Source organism: Octodon degus, unplaced genomic scaffold (assembly GCF_000260255.1).
Source record: "Octodon degus isolate 3935 unplaced genomic scaffold, OctDeg1.0 scaffold00006, whole genome shotgun sequence".
Taxonomy (NCBI): Eukaryota; Metazoa; Chordata; class Mammalia; order Rodentia; family Octodontidae; genus Octodon; species Octodon degus.
Genome location: NW_004524582.1, coordinates 22724535 through 22741303, shown reverse-complemented (window position 1 = coordinate 22741303; position 16769 = coordinate 22724535). Strand labels below are relative to the sequence as shown.

The 16769-nt window shown below is 39.9% G+C and overlaps 1 protein-coding gene across 1 annotated transcript in view; it reads left to right on the top strand.

The window, feature by feature from the left end:
* The window catches only part of Cpeb2 (cytoplasmic polyadenylation element binding protein 2), a 61090-nt gene that overhangs the window by 40877 nt on the left and 3444 nt on the right, over positions 1-16769 (top strand). Inside the window, exons 8-13 of the mRNA XM_012516538.2 lie at positions 3426-3596; positions 4813-4902; positions 8415-8533; positions 8754-8868; positions 11366-11547; positions 16187-16769. The exon at positions 16187-16769 is cut by the window's right edge and continues 3444 nt beyond it. Of these exons, the coding sequence (XP_012371992.2) occupies positions 3426-3596; positions 4813-4902; positions 8415-8533; positions 8754-8868; positions 11366-11547; positions 16187-16414 (905 nt within the window). The 3' untranslated portion in view covers positions 16415-16769. The remainder of the gene's footprint in view (positions 1-3425; positions 3597-4812; positions 4903-8414; positions 8534-8753; positions 8869-11365; positions 11548-16186) is intronic.

Here is a 16769-nt window from a genome sequence, read left to right as displayed (position 1 = left end):
TTACACTTGCCAGGGAAGCGCTTATTCCACTGAGCCATCTCCCCGGCCCAACACTGAATAATGTTGAAGCATTTTTATATGCTTACAGCCCATTCCACTTACTCATGATGTATTTTCTAGTGTGCTATTTAACATTTTTGTACCTTTGTTTATGAGGAATATTGGGATATTATTTTTCTTTTAATATTATTGTCGAGTGTTACTATCACAGTTATGAGCTACAAAGTTTTTCCTCTTTCATTCTTTCAAATAAGCTATCTGAAATCACTGTTACTTCTTTTTCACAAGTCTGCTTCATTCATCAGTAAGGGGCCTGGAAATTTCTTTATTAGAAGAATTTTTGCTTTTTAGTTGTTTTTAGTCATGATCGGATGCACTGTGCCGAAAGGTATCAATTTTATAAGGCTTTGAGGAATCAACTTTTACTTTGTTAATTTTAGTTAATTCTAGTCTATCTTCTATGTCATTAATTTTAGTTTTTAACTTGTTTTTTCTATTTAATTTTCTATTTTTTCATCTTCTTATGGTAAAAATTTAGAGAATTTAAGTGATTCTAGTTTCCAAAACAGCATTTAAAACTGTACCTTTTCCTTTAAATTTGCAAGAAAAAAATTTACAGCTGGTTTTTGTGACATCCCACCCATAGCATTTATTTCCCTTATAACATTTTCATTCCTCAGAAGCCATGAACCTAAAAATCCTTTGCACCACTCTTGGTGTGCTGGAAATGCACTATGCACGGTAAGCATAGCTCATAGCGTGGTTCTTTTATCATCATTAATTTGGGTTACGGGGAAAAATAAGATACAAAGTAGTCTTTTATTGATGATTGATATTGTTAATTTTCCTCTGAGTGTACAATCCTGATTTCAACAGCTTCCCAGGAGAGAGCAGGCAGGAGGAAAGGCTTGGGCTGTGACCCTGCGTGGGATGTTCTCTGCCTTTCATCAACTGAACTTTGACTGCCAGATTAGATTCACTTCGTTGTACTAACTCAACTATATTGTTAATAATACAGCATGATTATTGCAGCATGACTAGTATAAGTATGTTCACAATGTTATAGTTACTAAAAAGCTTTCGTTAGTTTTGGGGTCCTCCCTGGCATTGCTTATAGTGATTTCTGCAGTCACTGAATTCAGTATTTCTGTTTAGATCCCTAATATTTATGATGTGTCGGGTTTTTCCCCTCAAGACAGTATCTTTTAGACTTGGTGAATTGTGCTCATGGACCACCAAGTTTATGTAGTAGGACACTTTAAAGGACATGATTTCCCCGGTATTGGCATGGCTGAAGTAAATGCAGCTTTTAGATTGATCATTTTTCCCTAAGAGCTACTTAGTGTACATATTATTTCTCTACTCTGTCCTTTTAAAATGCACATTTATACAGAGAAAGTCTCATCTTAAGAAGTTGAACTGAGTAGTAGACAATATCATTTTAATGGACCTTGATGAGGTTTATTTCATTCAGTAAAAATACAGGTTGAACATCCCTAATTCAAAAATCCAAAATCTGAACAGCTCAAAACCACAATATGCAAAACACTCTGGACCTAAGCACTTCAGATAAGGGGTATTGTATGAGTTCTGTGTTGAAGAGTTTATCTGTCACAAAAATGTTGACCTTTGTTTCCACTGGCCCCTGTTTCTGATAACAAAAATATTTGGTTTTTTAAAAATAATTGTATTGAGAAGCAAATAGCAATGAGACAGTTCCAAAACATATTAGTAGGACAGTTTCAACAAAAATATTTGGAAAGCTAAATTGATTCTAACAGAGTTACTCAGAGAACATGGATCTCTTTCAAAAAATCTACAGAATAATTCCTATTTTATACACCAAATATGGTCTTCCTCCCTGTTGTTCTGAGAAGTTTTCCATTCCTAGATCCCGCATCTGCCTGGGTAGCCAGCTCACTCAGTTTGCCCCCTTCCTTTTGCTCCCAATTCCTTAAAAGCAAGATAGCATATTTCAATAGTCATTGTTTATAGCACATCTTTATGTATCATATTTTTAAAGATAGTAGCATATTAATGACACTTTTGATTGAACATTACTTTATAGATTAAGACACATTCTAGGGGCTAGCCAGATAGCTCAAATGATTTTTTTTTTTTTTTTTTTTTTTGTACTGGGGATTGAACTCAGGACCCTGTGCTTGCCAGGCAAGCACTTATTCTACTGAGCTATCTCCTGGGCCCCAGCTCAGATGATTAAAGAGCCTGACACAGAGGCCGGGCTCTCATCCCTGGCTTGCGGTGCTGGCCCCGCCCCTGGGGTGTGCTGAGACGCAATTGAGACTGAAAACAGAAAGATCACTGCGAGTCCGATCTGTATAGTGAAGCCCTGTAGGCCCCGTACTAAATTCAAAAAGAATGAGCGAGCGAGCAAGAGACAGAGACAGACTGTAGATTGTGTGCTTAATCTGTGTATCCCCTCCAAATCTTTCACTTAATCCTGAAGGGAAAACCCTATCTACATTCTTGCTTTTCTTTCTCTAATATGTTACTAAGGATTCATCTTCATTTGATATCCGTACTTAACAAAATTCTAATTACATGTGACTCCCATCCAACTTTGCTGAAACGACTCCCTTCAAAGATTCTGTCTTTAAACATAAAATATAGTATTGGAGATTTAACACATTATTGGACAGACTACCTTATCCTTGTGGTCACCTCCTCTGAAGCACTTTGATACTGTCTTGTGTATAGGTGCTATAATTATAATCAGTCTTACCTTTCTAAATGTGCATTTTCCGGGGGCAGCAGACTGTCTTTTATTAGATCATTTTTCTGTGGTCCCACAGCCACAGGTTTGCGTCAGGCTTACAGGGTGGTCCCGTACAGAGGTGCACCTCTGCAGGGCAGGCCCGCATGAGGACTAGAGTCCGCGAAGGGAGGCCTCTGTGTTCTACACACGTGCAGAGCCCGCCTCCGGTGTTTCTGAGGACCAATAGGATTAGCACACATGTAGTGGGTTTCTTCCAGATCTTATATGCAAGTGTGATTCACTGCCTTTATCTTTAATTTTTGTAGTCTGCAGGTGGTTTTTAGTTACATCTTCTCATTTAGTTAATCTGTGCCATTTCCTTTCTGCTTCCAGTTTCTAAAGAATTCCCCAAGTACCTATCAAGTCTGTTCTCCATACCTCAGATTTTTCTGCTGTCTGTAAAAAGCTGAAGGGAACTAGCATTTCTTTTACAGTATCATTGTCACGTGACTGTGTTTACTCATAGTCATTCTTCAGATTGTTTCTCTCTTGATTCCAGTAATTGAAATCACATGCTATCTGAATTTCTATTAATTTTTACACCTATGCTATCTTTATTAAGCTTCTGAGTTTGTCTTTGAAATGTTTATACTCGAGTGTATTATCTTTTAAATCAGATACTCAAGTCATATCTGTACCTTTATTTCAGGTCGTTCGTCCCTATTTCCAATAGATGATGGCTTGCTGGATGACGGCCACAGTGACCAAGTTGGTGTTCTGAATTCTCCCACCTGTTATTCGGCTCATCAGAATGGAGAACGAATAGAACGCTTCTCTCGAAAAGTTTTTGTTGGTGGGCTTCCTCCAGACATTGATGAAGGTAAGGTGATTTGGCCTTCAAAATAAAGCAAAAGAAAAACAACTTTAAATGAAACAAAATACTAGAATATAATGTAAATAGGGCATGCAATTTTTTTTTTACCACGTGAATAGGTTTTCATAATTAAGAAGATCTGTCTCTGTTAATAGTTTGTCACCAGTTGAAACATGACGATAGTTGAACCAATATATCTCATGCCTGTTGCTACTGGAAACATCATTTGTATGATTTCCATTTCTGTGTCATATCTTAATTCATTCTAAAACACTGAATATATTCATACAGTACTCACGCGCTCCATACATGTGTACACACAAATAATGGGATCAGCCATGAAATGAGGTCCATAATACATGAGTATCCAAAGTTAAATTCCTTTAAGGATGAATACACTCTTAGAGATGGATAAGATGAGGCTGTAAAATCTAAAAGGAAAATGGAAAACAGAACAGAAAGCAGGAAATTCAGATTGTATAAAGGCTAATAACATGTGAAATGTGAGACAGGAGGCTAATAAAAATGTGAAAATGATCATGTGTGGAAACAGAAGGTGGAAAGTTAAAAGTACGGAACTCAGTTTAGGATGTTTTGGAAACTCAGCACTCATTTATAACTGATAGAGAAGATACTGATGTATGTTGGGGAACTTTTGCTTCTGATTCAAATATCCATGGAATTACTCTATTAATCAGGATGGTAAGATTGCCGTACCTTAGACTGTCTGATTGTGTGTCCCCACGCGTGAGCTGTAAGGCAGCACCCAGGCAGACGTGAGGCTGCGTCACACTCGGCCAGCAGTGTCGCTGCTGTGGCGCTTTAGGGGCCATCTTTCCCTGCAAGAATGTGACGTCCTTGTGGAGCAGCAGCATCTCTTTATTTAACTTCATGTGGTGTTGGCTTTTTCCTGCCAGTTCTGCTCGTAGTGTGAAATGGTTAGCCTTCATGTAAGGTTACATAAAATGTTTAAATTTAGAGCACTGTAATTATTTTTTCCAATGTGCTGCTTAAAAGTAAACTTACTTTGACTAAGCTCGTTGCAGGTTTTACAATTATCTTAATAAGGATATTGTCCACATTCTCTTCATTTAGACTGAGATTTACCTTAGCATATTTGGCAATTTGAAATACTAAATCTTTGAATCAATTAAAAATATGAAATTTCTTAAAATAAAGCATTGAAGCTAATTCCTAATGGATATTATTGTACTTTTTAAAGATGAAATAACTGCTAGCTTCAGAAGATTTGGGCCTTTGGTAGTAGACTGGCCTCATAAAGCGGAAAGCAAGTCCTATTTTCCACCAAAAGGTAAGAAGTTTTGCTGTTAATGTCTGTTAGATGAGAGCAAAAGAAGTGATATCAGTTCCTTAGTGTGTGTTTTCTTTTTAAAGAATAGAATATAAGAGATTTCACATGAAAATTAGTAATTTGTAGAGGCTGGTAACCTGGGTTGAGATAGGCAGTATGATCCTGAGAACTCTTCCACTGTGACTCAGAGCCAAGCAAGAAGAGCGAGAGACCGAGGGCTAGACGCCACTATGACTGGTACAGCTTCCTAAGTTCCAGCCATTGTTGACTATTTTGTCTCTGTATAGAGTATCATTCTAAAGAATGTAGGTATAAACACAGGCAAAGGCATCCTTGCGCTCACTGAAATGAAAATCTGTGCGAAAATTTTATTTAGATTATAACTGCCATTTTATACAGAGGTAAAATGCTAGGAGGTTGCGCGCAGTTAGCCCCTGACTGGGATTGTTCTGCGGCTGTTCACCAGAGCATGAAATCACAGGCATGCCTACGTCACTGAGTAAGTCACATAGTCAAGACATTCATGGGAGAAAGGAGGTGCAGCGCCCCAAGTGACTCGAGAACAAGGGGAAGGTTGTTATGCATTTATTTATTGCACTGTTACATTTTCACACTTGACAAACATGCAAGTGTTTTGCTAATGTTATCTGCAGAACTATGTCCTTCCCTGAGCTTTAGAAACAGTATTTGTGTTTTTGTATTCTTTCCAATTCACAGATGGGTAATTTCCCAGTAAATGATGTGAACACCAATAAATACTACAGGATAGAGAAACTACTTTGACCTCAAGTAGGCCAAAAAATGTCACTGGGAATCCTGAATTAAATTGAAAACTTACTGTGCAATTCGGATAGATAAAAGAAGTTGAATAGTTTCAGACCAGAATTAAAACATTTGATTGACTCCTCTGTATGTTTAGATTTCCATATGGAAAGATGCAGACAACCACAGAAGATTTGTTCAGTAAAAGAGCAGCTACATTTGCAGGGAACATATATGGATATTTTTCTTGTCCTATTTCCCTAGACAGTATAGTGTAACAACTGCCTAGGTAACATTTATATAACCTTATATAATGGTAGATGATTTAAGGTAGAGTTTGCTTATGCTACTGTATACAGGAACTTGAGTATCCTTAGATTTTGGGTTTGGCCAAGGTTGTATACCTGCTCCCCCATGGACATCAAGGGGTGACTGTAATTTTAGAAAGAATTGAGAGTTGGTTTAGGAGAAAACAGACATAAATTTTTGCATGTATATACTTGGTCACTTGATGTGCTTTTTAATCCAAGAAACATGAGCTTAAAAATCTGCTGAAAGACAGTAATTGTTTTCATTGCTGTTGTTGCCATAGTTGTTGTACTTTTTTTTCAATGTTTATTTTCTCAAAAAGAAAATGATTAGCGCTGGCAAATCAGAACCTTTACTTTTTTTTAAGTATGGTTATATAGTTTGCTGTAGCTGTTGTCAGAAGCCAGCATTTTCAAATCTTATTCTCAGATATTTATCATTTCTGTAATTGAACATTTCCCACTGTGGAAAAACACCGATATGGGAGTGTCTGGTCATCCCAGCCACCTGGTAGCTTAACTGGGGCTCGAGCCTGTGGGGGCGCTCACTGCAGCAAGCGAGCCGGCTGTGTGAGCTGTTTGTCCTGAACTAGAGCTGTCAGTATTCAGGTTACATCACGGTCCTGGCACTTGGTACTGCATTAGTGGGCTTAGGACGGCAATCTGGACTCTCAGTGCTAGAAGGCTTGCTGCCTTTGTTCGGGTGTAGACACACGGGCACCTGCTTCCTTTGCAGTAAACAGCCTTCACCTTACGTGGTCATCATTAGCTTGCTGGAATAAATTCCATAGATTACCATGTGGTTTCTTTTGTATAATCATTTTATTATCTAATGGCTTGCATTACTTAGGTTGTAATTTACATACCACATTGCTTGATTTCTGTGATGTGTTTTTTCATAATCAGAACAATTCAAAACTTTAGTAAATGTTCTCTTAATTATTACAGAACCACCATAGTTTTCATATTCTTCGTTTTTATCAAAATTAAGCCTTAAGGAAAACCATTCTTGCCTGGTGTGGTGATACACCTATAATCCCAGCACCGGGAGATTACAGCAGAAGGATTATGATATCAAGGCCAGCCTGGTTGCATAACAAGTTCAAGCCTAACCCTGACTACAGAGTGAGACCTTGTCTCAAAAACCAAGCAACAACAAAGAAGCTAGTCTTGATTGGTTTTTTTAAGCATATTTAAATGAAGTCTAAAGTCTTAATTTTACATAAATTTGCCTTCAGAAATTTCTCATTATGTACATTGATTTGAAGGTTTCAGTTTTTTTCTCTACAGAATCAAGTATTTTTATTAAAAGGAAATACCTGTGTGCCACATCAAACCTTTCTAACATAAACGCTATTGTTGACAGCGGTGTTTCGGAGTTCTGAGCAAAACTCCCCACTGTGGCACACATCGAGCTGTGCATGACTTGCTGAGGTGCTTGGCGTGGAGACCAGAGCGCTATGCTGTATACTAATTCATGTTCGTAAAGAAATCTTGTTAAGGCAAGGCAAATTTCTAGGTCCCTTAACTTACCAGCTTCTGGGAATTCTCAGTAGTAAATTTACAACATATGTATTCTGTGCTTCCTTTTATAATCTTTAACTCTGTCTTGCTGGATGCATGATTGTTAATTAAAGATAATTAAAGATTGACAGGTGGTTTTTCACAAAGCAAGGAGGGTGGATATACTTCCTGATGGAATAGGAATCTGACTAGCTTTAGTCCAACCGAGCAGTCTCCAGTTTGATAAAAGTATTCCACTGCTTATCCAAGTTGAGATTTGAGGTAAAAGTTTTGCCCCATCAGTAAAGAACATCTTTCATTCCAACCTCTCTAGGGTAACTGTCTTAGTGTCTTTTGGACCTTTTTAAAAGACGGTGGAATTTTCCCACTCCTTGGGGTATATCCTGGGTCTTTCCAAGTGTACTGTGGTTCAAAAGGATCCCTAGAATATGCACTAGCCTGAGAGCCTTTAAAGACAAATGGGCTACTGCTGCCAGGTCGCTTAAGAGAGTGACATCACTGCTAGAGAAAGGATGGGAGAACTTCAGGCCGACCCGAGTTTGAAATTATTCAGCCGTCTACATGCTGTGAGGTAGACTTCGATCAAATAAAACAGCCCTGAGGTGGTGTTTTCTTTCTTTTGTTCTTTTTCCTGTAAGATGGAAATAGCATATATATCATAGACTCGTGAAAGTCAAGTGAAACCATTCACATAAAGCTCTTGATGTAGTACCTGAGATTAAGTGCTCCATAGAAGGCAGCTACTATATATACATTCCTGAGAGTATAGCATTCTCCTATATAGAAGGCTTAACAATTTAAGTCCTGTTTGTTTGTTTGTTTTTCTCTTTTCAGTAGCACGCATTTTCTAAACAGTGCTGAAATTGGGAGCTAAGCTCCTTAAGCTGACCTGCTGTTTTATTTTCCTGGTTCTTCCAGGCTATGCCTTCCTTCTCTTTCAAGAAGAGAGCTCGGTTCAGGCGCTCATTGACGCGTGCATCGAGGAGGACGGCAAGCTCTACTTGTGTGTCTCCAGCCCCACGATCAAGGACAAGCCGGTGAGTGAGTGCCCGGCAGCTCCTGAGGGCAAGTGCAGGGTTGCCAAAGTCTGTTCTGAAATTTTTACTTAGAAACAAACTACTATCATGTAAAAATCCAGTTAAGTATACAGGTGATTTATACTACATAGATAGAATTATCAATAATTTATATTCAAATTCAGCTGTACAAATTTTTAAAAAATAAAAGGAGTAATATCCAATGTAATTTTCTTCATAGGTCCAAATACGTCCTTGGAATTTAAGTGATAGTGATTTTGTTATGGATGGTTCTCAGCCTTTAGATCCCCGGAAAACAATTTTCGTTGGAGGTGTTCCAAGGCCATTAAGGGCTGGTAAGTAGAACACTAACAGATTTGTTTTGTTTTGTTTTTAAATAATTTAAATATAAATAAGTTAACTCAGAAAATACTTGACAGCTGTTGTATACCTGACACTATCAATGGGCAAATGCTTCATAGCATTCCTATGGTTGTAGAATTCTGAGAGCCTTTCTTGAAACCTTCAAGCTTTTATGAGTCAATATTTGTAGTGAACTCCAAGCAGACTTCATTTAGAATCTACTTGAATGCTCAGATTTCCCAAATGCAACTCTTTAAAGCAGGAGAATTTTGCATCTCTTAATTTCATGTTGGTTGATTCTGATACATGAAGAACAAATTGATATTTTTCTTTTTTATGTATCTGAACTACAGTATTAACTAAGTCAACATGTTAGATAAATGAGTGACAAACTTGATTATCAATAACTAGGAACTGGAAATCTGAGATATGTCACGTTGATGAAACTGTAGGTATAAATGTCTGTTCCACACGCAGGTTATAAGATGCCGTGGGCCACCTGTGGTGTTAAAATTTCCATCCTCCTCTTCCAGTCCGGGAGACATATGCTAAGGAACTGCTCACACTGTACATATTTTAAAAACATAATGACTGCTACAGAGGAAGACTAAGGTGCAGCGGAGCACTCATAACAAGGGAATGTGATAGGAAGACCAGACAGAAGGAGTAGGGCGGGGCAGTAAGAGGGTTTTGAGGAGTGGACTTCAGACCCAGCGAGCAGCAGAGTCAGGAATCTTGTCTGCAGGCAGCATGGTCCATTGGAAAGACTGGAAGAAACGCAGAGGAGGACTAAGGACCAAAGGAGGGAGGGGAGAGGCTCAAGGGAAGGCATTCAAAAGCAAACAGGAGTTAGATTGTACAAGTTTCGTGGGCAAATTTGATGTCCTCAGAGCAAGAGTAACAAAAGTTTTTAAAAAATAAGAAGTGACATGATCATATTTGGAATTTTGAAGGACCAGGTAAGCTAATGACTCAGAGCGGGAATGCTGGCCGTGCAGAACTCTGGAGAGCCCGGGTTGGAGAGGCCTGTTACCCGGTGTGGGAGCCAGACAACGGTGGCAGGCTGAGCAGTGCGAGTGCAGAGAGTCAAGTGAACTTACCTCACAAATATTTGAAATGCAAAGGTTGACTCTCGGCTCTCATGTGAAGTCCCTCATGCGTAGTGGGACCTCTTGCTGAGATACTAGGAACCCTGGAAGAGGAGTGGGTTAGGGGAAAAGATCATGTTTTGGTTTTAAACACAAATTCCTGGCACACTCAAGAGTTGCAAAATAAAAATTTCACTTAAACCTTGCAGTATCTGGTCTAGGTCTTAAGTGAATTACTCTTACTACTATATTGGAAATAAATGGGCAGATGGAGATCAAAAGTGAAGAGAGAAAACTATTGCTGTCACCCAGATGAGTAGCACCTTAAAGTGACGGAGGTGATTTTTAGATGTGTCTTGAAAGCCAGGATCATGGGATCTTTTGTACAGTGAGGAAGAAGACGGAAACAGAAAGATTAAGCCAAGAAGATCTTGACTTGGCAATTTTTTTTTTTAATTTCTGTTGTGTACTAACTGGACCAGGATAACCTCACTAGAAGGGGCTTAATGTGATGAAGATCAGGTTTATCTGTATTGTGTTTTAAACATACAAGTGGTCCAGAAGGCAGTCACATTTATGAGCCTTGAGCCACAAGGAGACAACCAGTCTGAAGATAGAGATTTAGGAGCATGAAAACACATAGATGACATTTAAAGTTTTGAGCCGGATGAAGTCATCACCCAGGAGCAAAGATATAAGAGTTTAAGGGCTGGAGCTTACAATTCGCTGACACAGAGAATTCAAGAACTGAAGGACTGTCAAGAAAAGTCTGCATCTTGTACTATGAATAACCACTAAGAAGACAGCAATATGCAATGTATTAATTATTGAAACCGTCCCACTAATCACTTGAATCTGTCTCATTGCTATTTGTTTCTCAGTAAAATTATTTTTATAAAAAGGAAAGATTAAGAAGAAATTGTAGTTGAATTGAGGAGACAATTATCAGGATAAGGCAATGTAGAAGGTGGGTGGAGAGGAGACGGTCGCGACTCATGTGTTTGGTGCCCCCGGGTGTGCTGGCAGGGATTCACAGTGGAGAAGAGGACCTGGATGCAAGCGATGAAAGCTCAGCCATGGGATAGCAGTCTGGGTAATAAAGGTTCAGCGGAGAATAAAATGTGACTGGATGTGTACTACTTACAAGTGAAAAGCTTAGAATTAGAAAAGAGCGTGAAACTAGACCTCTGAAAAGATATCAGAAATATACAGTCTATGTGTTTAACACTGATAAACGGGGTCCATGTGGTAAGAATCTAACTATGTTCAAAAAAAGAAAAAGGGCTCTGGGTCTCAGGCTCCCTTCCAACAACTTCTTTGGGTTAGTGGCCTGTTTACTTTTTAAGAACAGTTGTTGACGTGCCGTCTTCGCTCTGCTAACGCGCACCCTTTCGTTGTGAAGTGGAGCTCGCCATGATCATGGACCGGCTGTATGGAGGCGTTTGCTATGCAGGGATCGACACGGACCCAGAACTGAAATACCCAAAAGGTGCTGGCCGCGTTGCTTTCTCCAATCAGCAGAGCTACATTGCTGCCATCAGTGCTCGGTTTGTTCAGCTTCAGCATGGTGACATTGACAAGCGTGTAAGTTGCATACTGAGAAATCGCTCTGTCTTACAATAATGCGCCGCTCCAAAGCCCGCCACTCAACGGAGTTCAAACAGTTCAAACATTCTGTTCATTTCAGTACTAAGGATCGAACCCAGTGAGCCCCGAGACACACGCCAAACCCTTTTATTTTTAATTGTATTTAAGGTTAGGGTCTTGCTAAGTTGCCCAAGCTAGCCTCAAGGTCCCAGTCCTCCTGCCTCAGCCTCCCGAGTAGCTGAGGTTACAAGCATGCGCCTCTGTACCCAACGAGTTGCTCTGAATGCTGTGGGTTGTTGTTAACCTAATTATATTGATTAACACTATGCCAAACAAACACTCTGCTTTCTGCTTCTTAGAGCCAGGAGAACATCCTTGAAATGCAAAAATTTCAAACTTAGATTGTACTTTAAGTACAATATAAAAATTATAAATACAGATGTCATTTTAAAGCCATGTCAAAACTTTTTACCAGCGTGTAAATCCTAAGGATGTAACCACAGAGGCAGAGCTGCTTTTAAGAGCTTGTGCGTGAGCCAGGCCACCTGGGATTGAGTCCATTTTCCTCCCTTTGTCCTGTGCACCCCGGCGAATGAATGAGCTGTCTCTGTGCCACTTTTCCTTGTGTAGAAAGTGGAAGAGAACGTTAATGTGTCTCTCTTGATGGTTTGAGAAATTAATTCAAATATGTACAAGGACTTGAACACAACTTGACATAGAGTAAATGCCACTTAAATGTAAGTTTTCCTTCTTAAAATACATACATCTGTGTCCTAATTGACCTAAAATATTACACATTACCTCCTTCGTAGCGTTGCTTAGGTCATCACAGTGAGAAGCTGGGACTCCTGTGAGTTACCCCTGAAAGCCACTCTGAGTGACTCTGAGCACCGCATAGTCATGTAGAGCAAGAGAGAAGGTCAGCAAAGCTCAGTTGCTCCGTTGCGGATCAACTTCATACTAAAATCAGTGAGCAGTTCCTATGCATAGCTAATACTCTAAAGTACTTGCATGTACATTTACAGTGCAGCTGACATACCCTAAGAATATGGGATCGATGACTTTTTTATAGCTAAATGAAGTAACCATTGTTGTAGCTTTTCCTGTTTTGCCATTCAAAGTCTTTTTCTGTGACAGGGCAGCTGGTTAGCTAGCTCTGACTTGACCACAGACTCCACAGTCATGAATATAATTACTAAATCATCATCTCATTTGAAAAGAAGTACAGCTTAGATTCAGTTTATAAGTGCAAAGTCACTTTTGTTTGCAGTGCTATGTAAGATTTTGCCCAAAGTAAAAGGGGGAGGAGGTTATGCTTTCGTTCAGACAGGCATAGATGAGCTTTGTGAACTGGTTTGTATCTCAGAAATCCTCCAGCATTGTGGTGCACAATCACCTGGGTACTCGGAAAATGTACCTTCTGGGTCCCACCCCGAGACTCTGCTGTAATTTGGGTCACAAGCGGAGCTGCAGTGTATAAAATTCCCCAGCTGCCAGTAAGGTACAGCCAGGGCTAAGATCACTGATCTGGTCTAATCTGGATTATGACAGCAAGGAGGATAGATGGCTGGGGAAGGGATTTGCATCTGTATGGTAGAGGAATTGTTGCCATGTGATAGCTCATACTTCTTCGCTTGTGAGGTGGTAGTGAAGGACCCATTGCTTTGGACCACAACGCTGGTTCCTGAGCTACAACTCAGGCACAGAGCATGTGAAGTAAGACACATGAGCAACAGTGGAGTCTCGGGAATGCACTGAGCAACTTCCTGTAGCTCCGATAATGCATCCGAAGCCAAAGCTGAAAGTTGAGTGTGTCCTGGGGTCTGCCTGGGACCCTGGGCACTTGCGATGGCTTTTTGTACAGCATGGAATCAAGCATATGAAGTTCACTCTTTGTACTCAAGGCTGTGTGAAGAGTATGTGGAAGGCTTCATCCTTGGCTAAAACTTTATTGTGTATTTTTGTAACTATATTACCTTTGTGTAAATTGGAAAAACGTATAAGGAACTTAAAATTTGATACACTGTTTATTGTATAACTTTGAAAGTGCCTTCTTAAGGCATTGAAACACCTGCAAGAAAGTATTTTCTAAGATAATTTACTACAGAGATATATTTGGAACTTTAGCTGAAAGAATTTGAATCTTAAATATTTTACACATAACTAGTATAGTTTATATGCAGAAATATTAAGGCATATACACCCACATACATATCTCAAAGCTACATAGGATATTTGTTTGGAGGTAAAAATTACGCAGGCTCACAAGCGGTGTGAGGCTCATTTCCTGACTCCAGCACCTGGGTAACTCAGTCACCACAGTGTAAAATTCATTGCATTTTTCATGTGTCATCACATAAATAATATAATTCACAAGCTTCCTGATAGACCTTGAATTGAATTATGTTAATACCAAGTTACTCATTAAGTTTGAAATCTCATTTTTCTTCTTTGAAGTCTATGGTTTTAACTAAATTAACTACATAAGATAATATCTATACAGTTTTTAAAATACAAATAATGGAGATCATTGCGTGAGCCAGAGTTTCTCGCTAGTTTTATGTGAACTCCTGCGTGCCTGTCATTTTGTGAAGCATTGCAGAAATAAAGAGCACAAACCTGGGTTTTGAGTTGCTTAAAATTGTACCATAAAAAAAGAAGTAATCATGAGAAAGAAACCCAGAAGGCATGTGTAAATACACCACATTTACTCATAAAAGACTTACAAGGTCTTGCCTTTGTGCCCGGGCTTCTGCTAGGCACGGAAGGCTCAGTGCTGAGCTGACTGCTTCTGGCCCAGTGCCCATCAGTCTGTAATCCAACAAGATGAGACCCAGGAACTCTCACATCATTCCTTGACTCTTTGATTACAGTAATATTATTCCTTGATTACAGTTAAAAGGATGATAATAAATAACGGCCTAGCAAAGCTAAGATGGAATTCATAAAAGAAGTTAAGCAGTAAAGATTGAGCATGAAACCTTTCAAATTCAGATTGCAAATCATTTTAAAAATCGGAGACCAAACCAGGCATGGTGGTACCTGCCTGTAATCCCAGCATTCAAGAGACTGAGGCAGGTGGATCTCTGGGAGTTCACAGCCAGCTTGGGCTACAAAGTGGGTTCAAGGCTGGCCTAAACTATATAGCAAGACCCTGTCTCAAAAAGACAGAAGAATGGATGAGTGAGTCAATCAATCACTATAAAAGACCAGTGGAAAAGTTAAAAGTCCCTTTACTGGTAAAGAGAACTTACTGTTCAGGTTTATAAAAACAATCAAGAACAGAAGTAGAAAGATACACAAGAGGTACAAACATGGAATTCAGAAGCAAGATGTCTGTACGCTGTGGATATAATCCATAAAACATTTACAGTAGCACTAATCGCGAGACACCGACAGCCTGTTCCATTCATTGCCTTCCTCCCAAGTGTTTATTGTGCAGTTGTCATTTTTGTCAAGTGTTTTTCAGTTCATCACTGTTGTTCTTACAAATACTATTCACTATTCACTTTCTGGGCATGCACAAGTATTTTGGTAGCCTACATTCATAATACAAGTTTTTTGTTTGTTTGTTTTTGTTTTTGTTTTTACCGCAGGCCAACTATACTTTATGTCAAGCCCTATCCTTCAGAACACTTGATTTTCTGTCCACTCCTAAGAGCAAGGCTAAGCTCGCTGGCTCCCCGGTCCAGGCAGACAGTCTAAGCTTCCCTTCATGAGGTTATTACAGCAGGAAAGCAGAGCTATCTCAGCTAACAGTCTCTAGTGGTAATTCACAGTGTTCTCCAGGTGCCAGGCATTGGATTATGGTTTTTTTCATATATAATTTAATCCTCACAACTCAGACAGATTCTATTATTCTCATTACAGTTAAAGAAATGGAGACTGAGGGGTTTTTATCCTTTAAAGTTGTCTGTGGTCTGATGTCTTCTGCTGAGTAGGCCTTCACCACGGGATTTCACTTTATATTGTGTAAATTCACAGAAGTCTAGACAGGCCCTTAAGTAGATTAGCCACGGTTCTGGTTTGTACCATTTACTTCCAAGCAAGCCGGGGCTCACCTGTGGCACAGAAGCGCCTCCGAGTTAGCAACCATTAGGCTTCCGCCGTGCCACGGGTGGGACAGAATGACGGAAAAAAGGTGTGAGACCGTTTGCCTTCCGTGGCTGCGGGTGTGTTCTCCTCGCAGTCACCGCCCCCTGAAGGTGCTCACACACAAGTGTTAGAAGTGTGTTCTTCAGGAAAGATGAGGGGGCTGTCTTGCAAGTGAGATTTTTATAGTCTTTAAAGTATTTCCTGGCTTTAAAAAAAAAAAAAAATACACTAAAAAACATTTGTAGTCCTCTGGAAAAAAGATATGAGAATAAAGAAATTAAATTAATTGTTCATTATTGAACTGCATGGCCAATTAGAGACAGAACGTATTAGATGTAGGACTATACCTGACATACAAGTAATGCTTTTTGTTTTGTTTTGTTTTCTTACTTACTGAACGGCAAAACGAAAGCCCAAGCAAGCTTGCTGCTTTGTCCGCTTTCGTGGCAGGCCTTTCCGGGGGCCGCCCGCCCTCTGTAAAGCTCTCCCCAGTCGGTTCTGAAGTGGGCGCAGGGAAACGTTTTCCTTCTCTCGTTTCTAGGTGGAGGTGAAGCCATATGTGCTGGATGACCAGATGTGTGATGAGTGCCAGGGTGCGCGCTGCGGCGGCAAGTTTGCCCCCTTTTTCTGTGCCAACGTCACTTGCCTGCAGTATTACTGTGAGTTTTGTTGGGCGAACATCCACTCTCGTGCGGGACGCGAGTTCCACAAGCCATTGGTGAAGGAGGGTGCTGACCGCCCGCGGCAGATCCACTTCCGCTGGAACTAAGCGGCGCCGGGCCTCTGCTAAGGAGGAGGGAAGGGTGCATGTGGCTCACTGTGTCTGGAGATACTGGCCTGCAGAAGAAGTAAGTGCACTCTTCTGCTTTTCACCCCAGCTGTCAATGCGTGCATCTTTATCAGCAGCCAAAACACTACAAGCCTCTTGTTTTTCACCAAAACCCTACATCTCAGGCTTACTAATTTTTGTGATATTTTCATGTTAAAATAAAATGTTTTTTTGTATTTTCTCCAAGTTATTTTTATATGTAAAGTTAAAATTAGATACGAGAATGTTTTGCGTAGGGGCGACACAGTCTGCTGCTATATAGTGGGGGAAGCGTGCACTTACTTCTAAACATGGG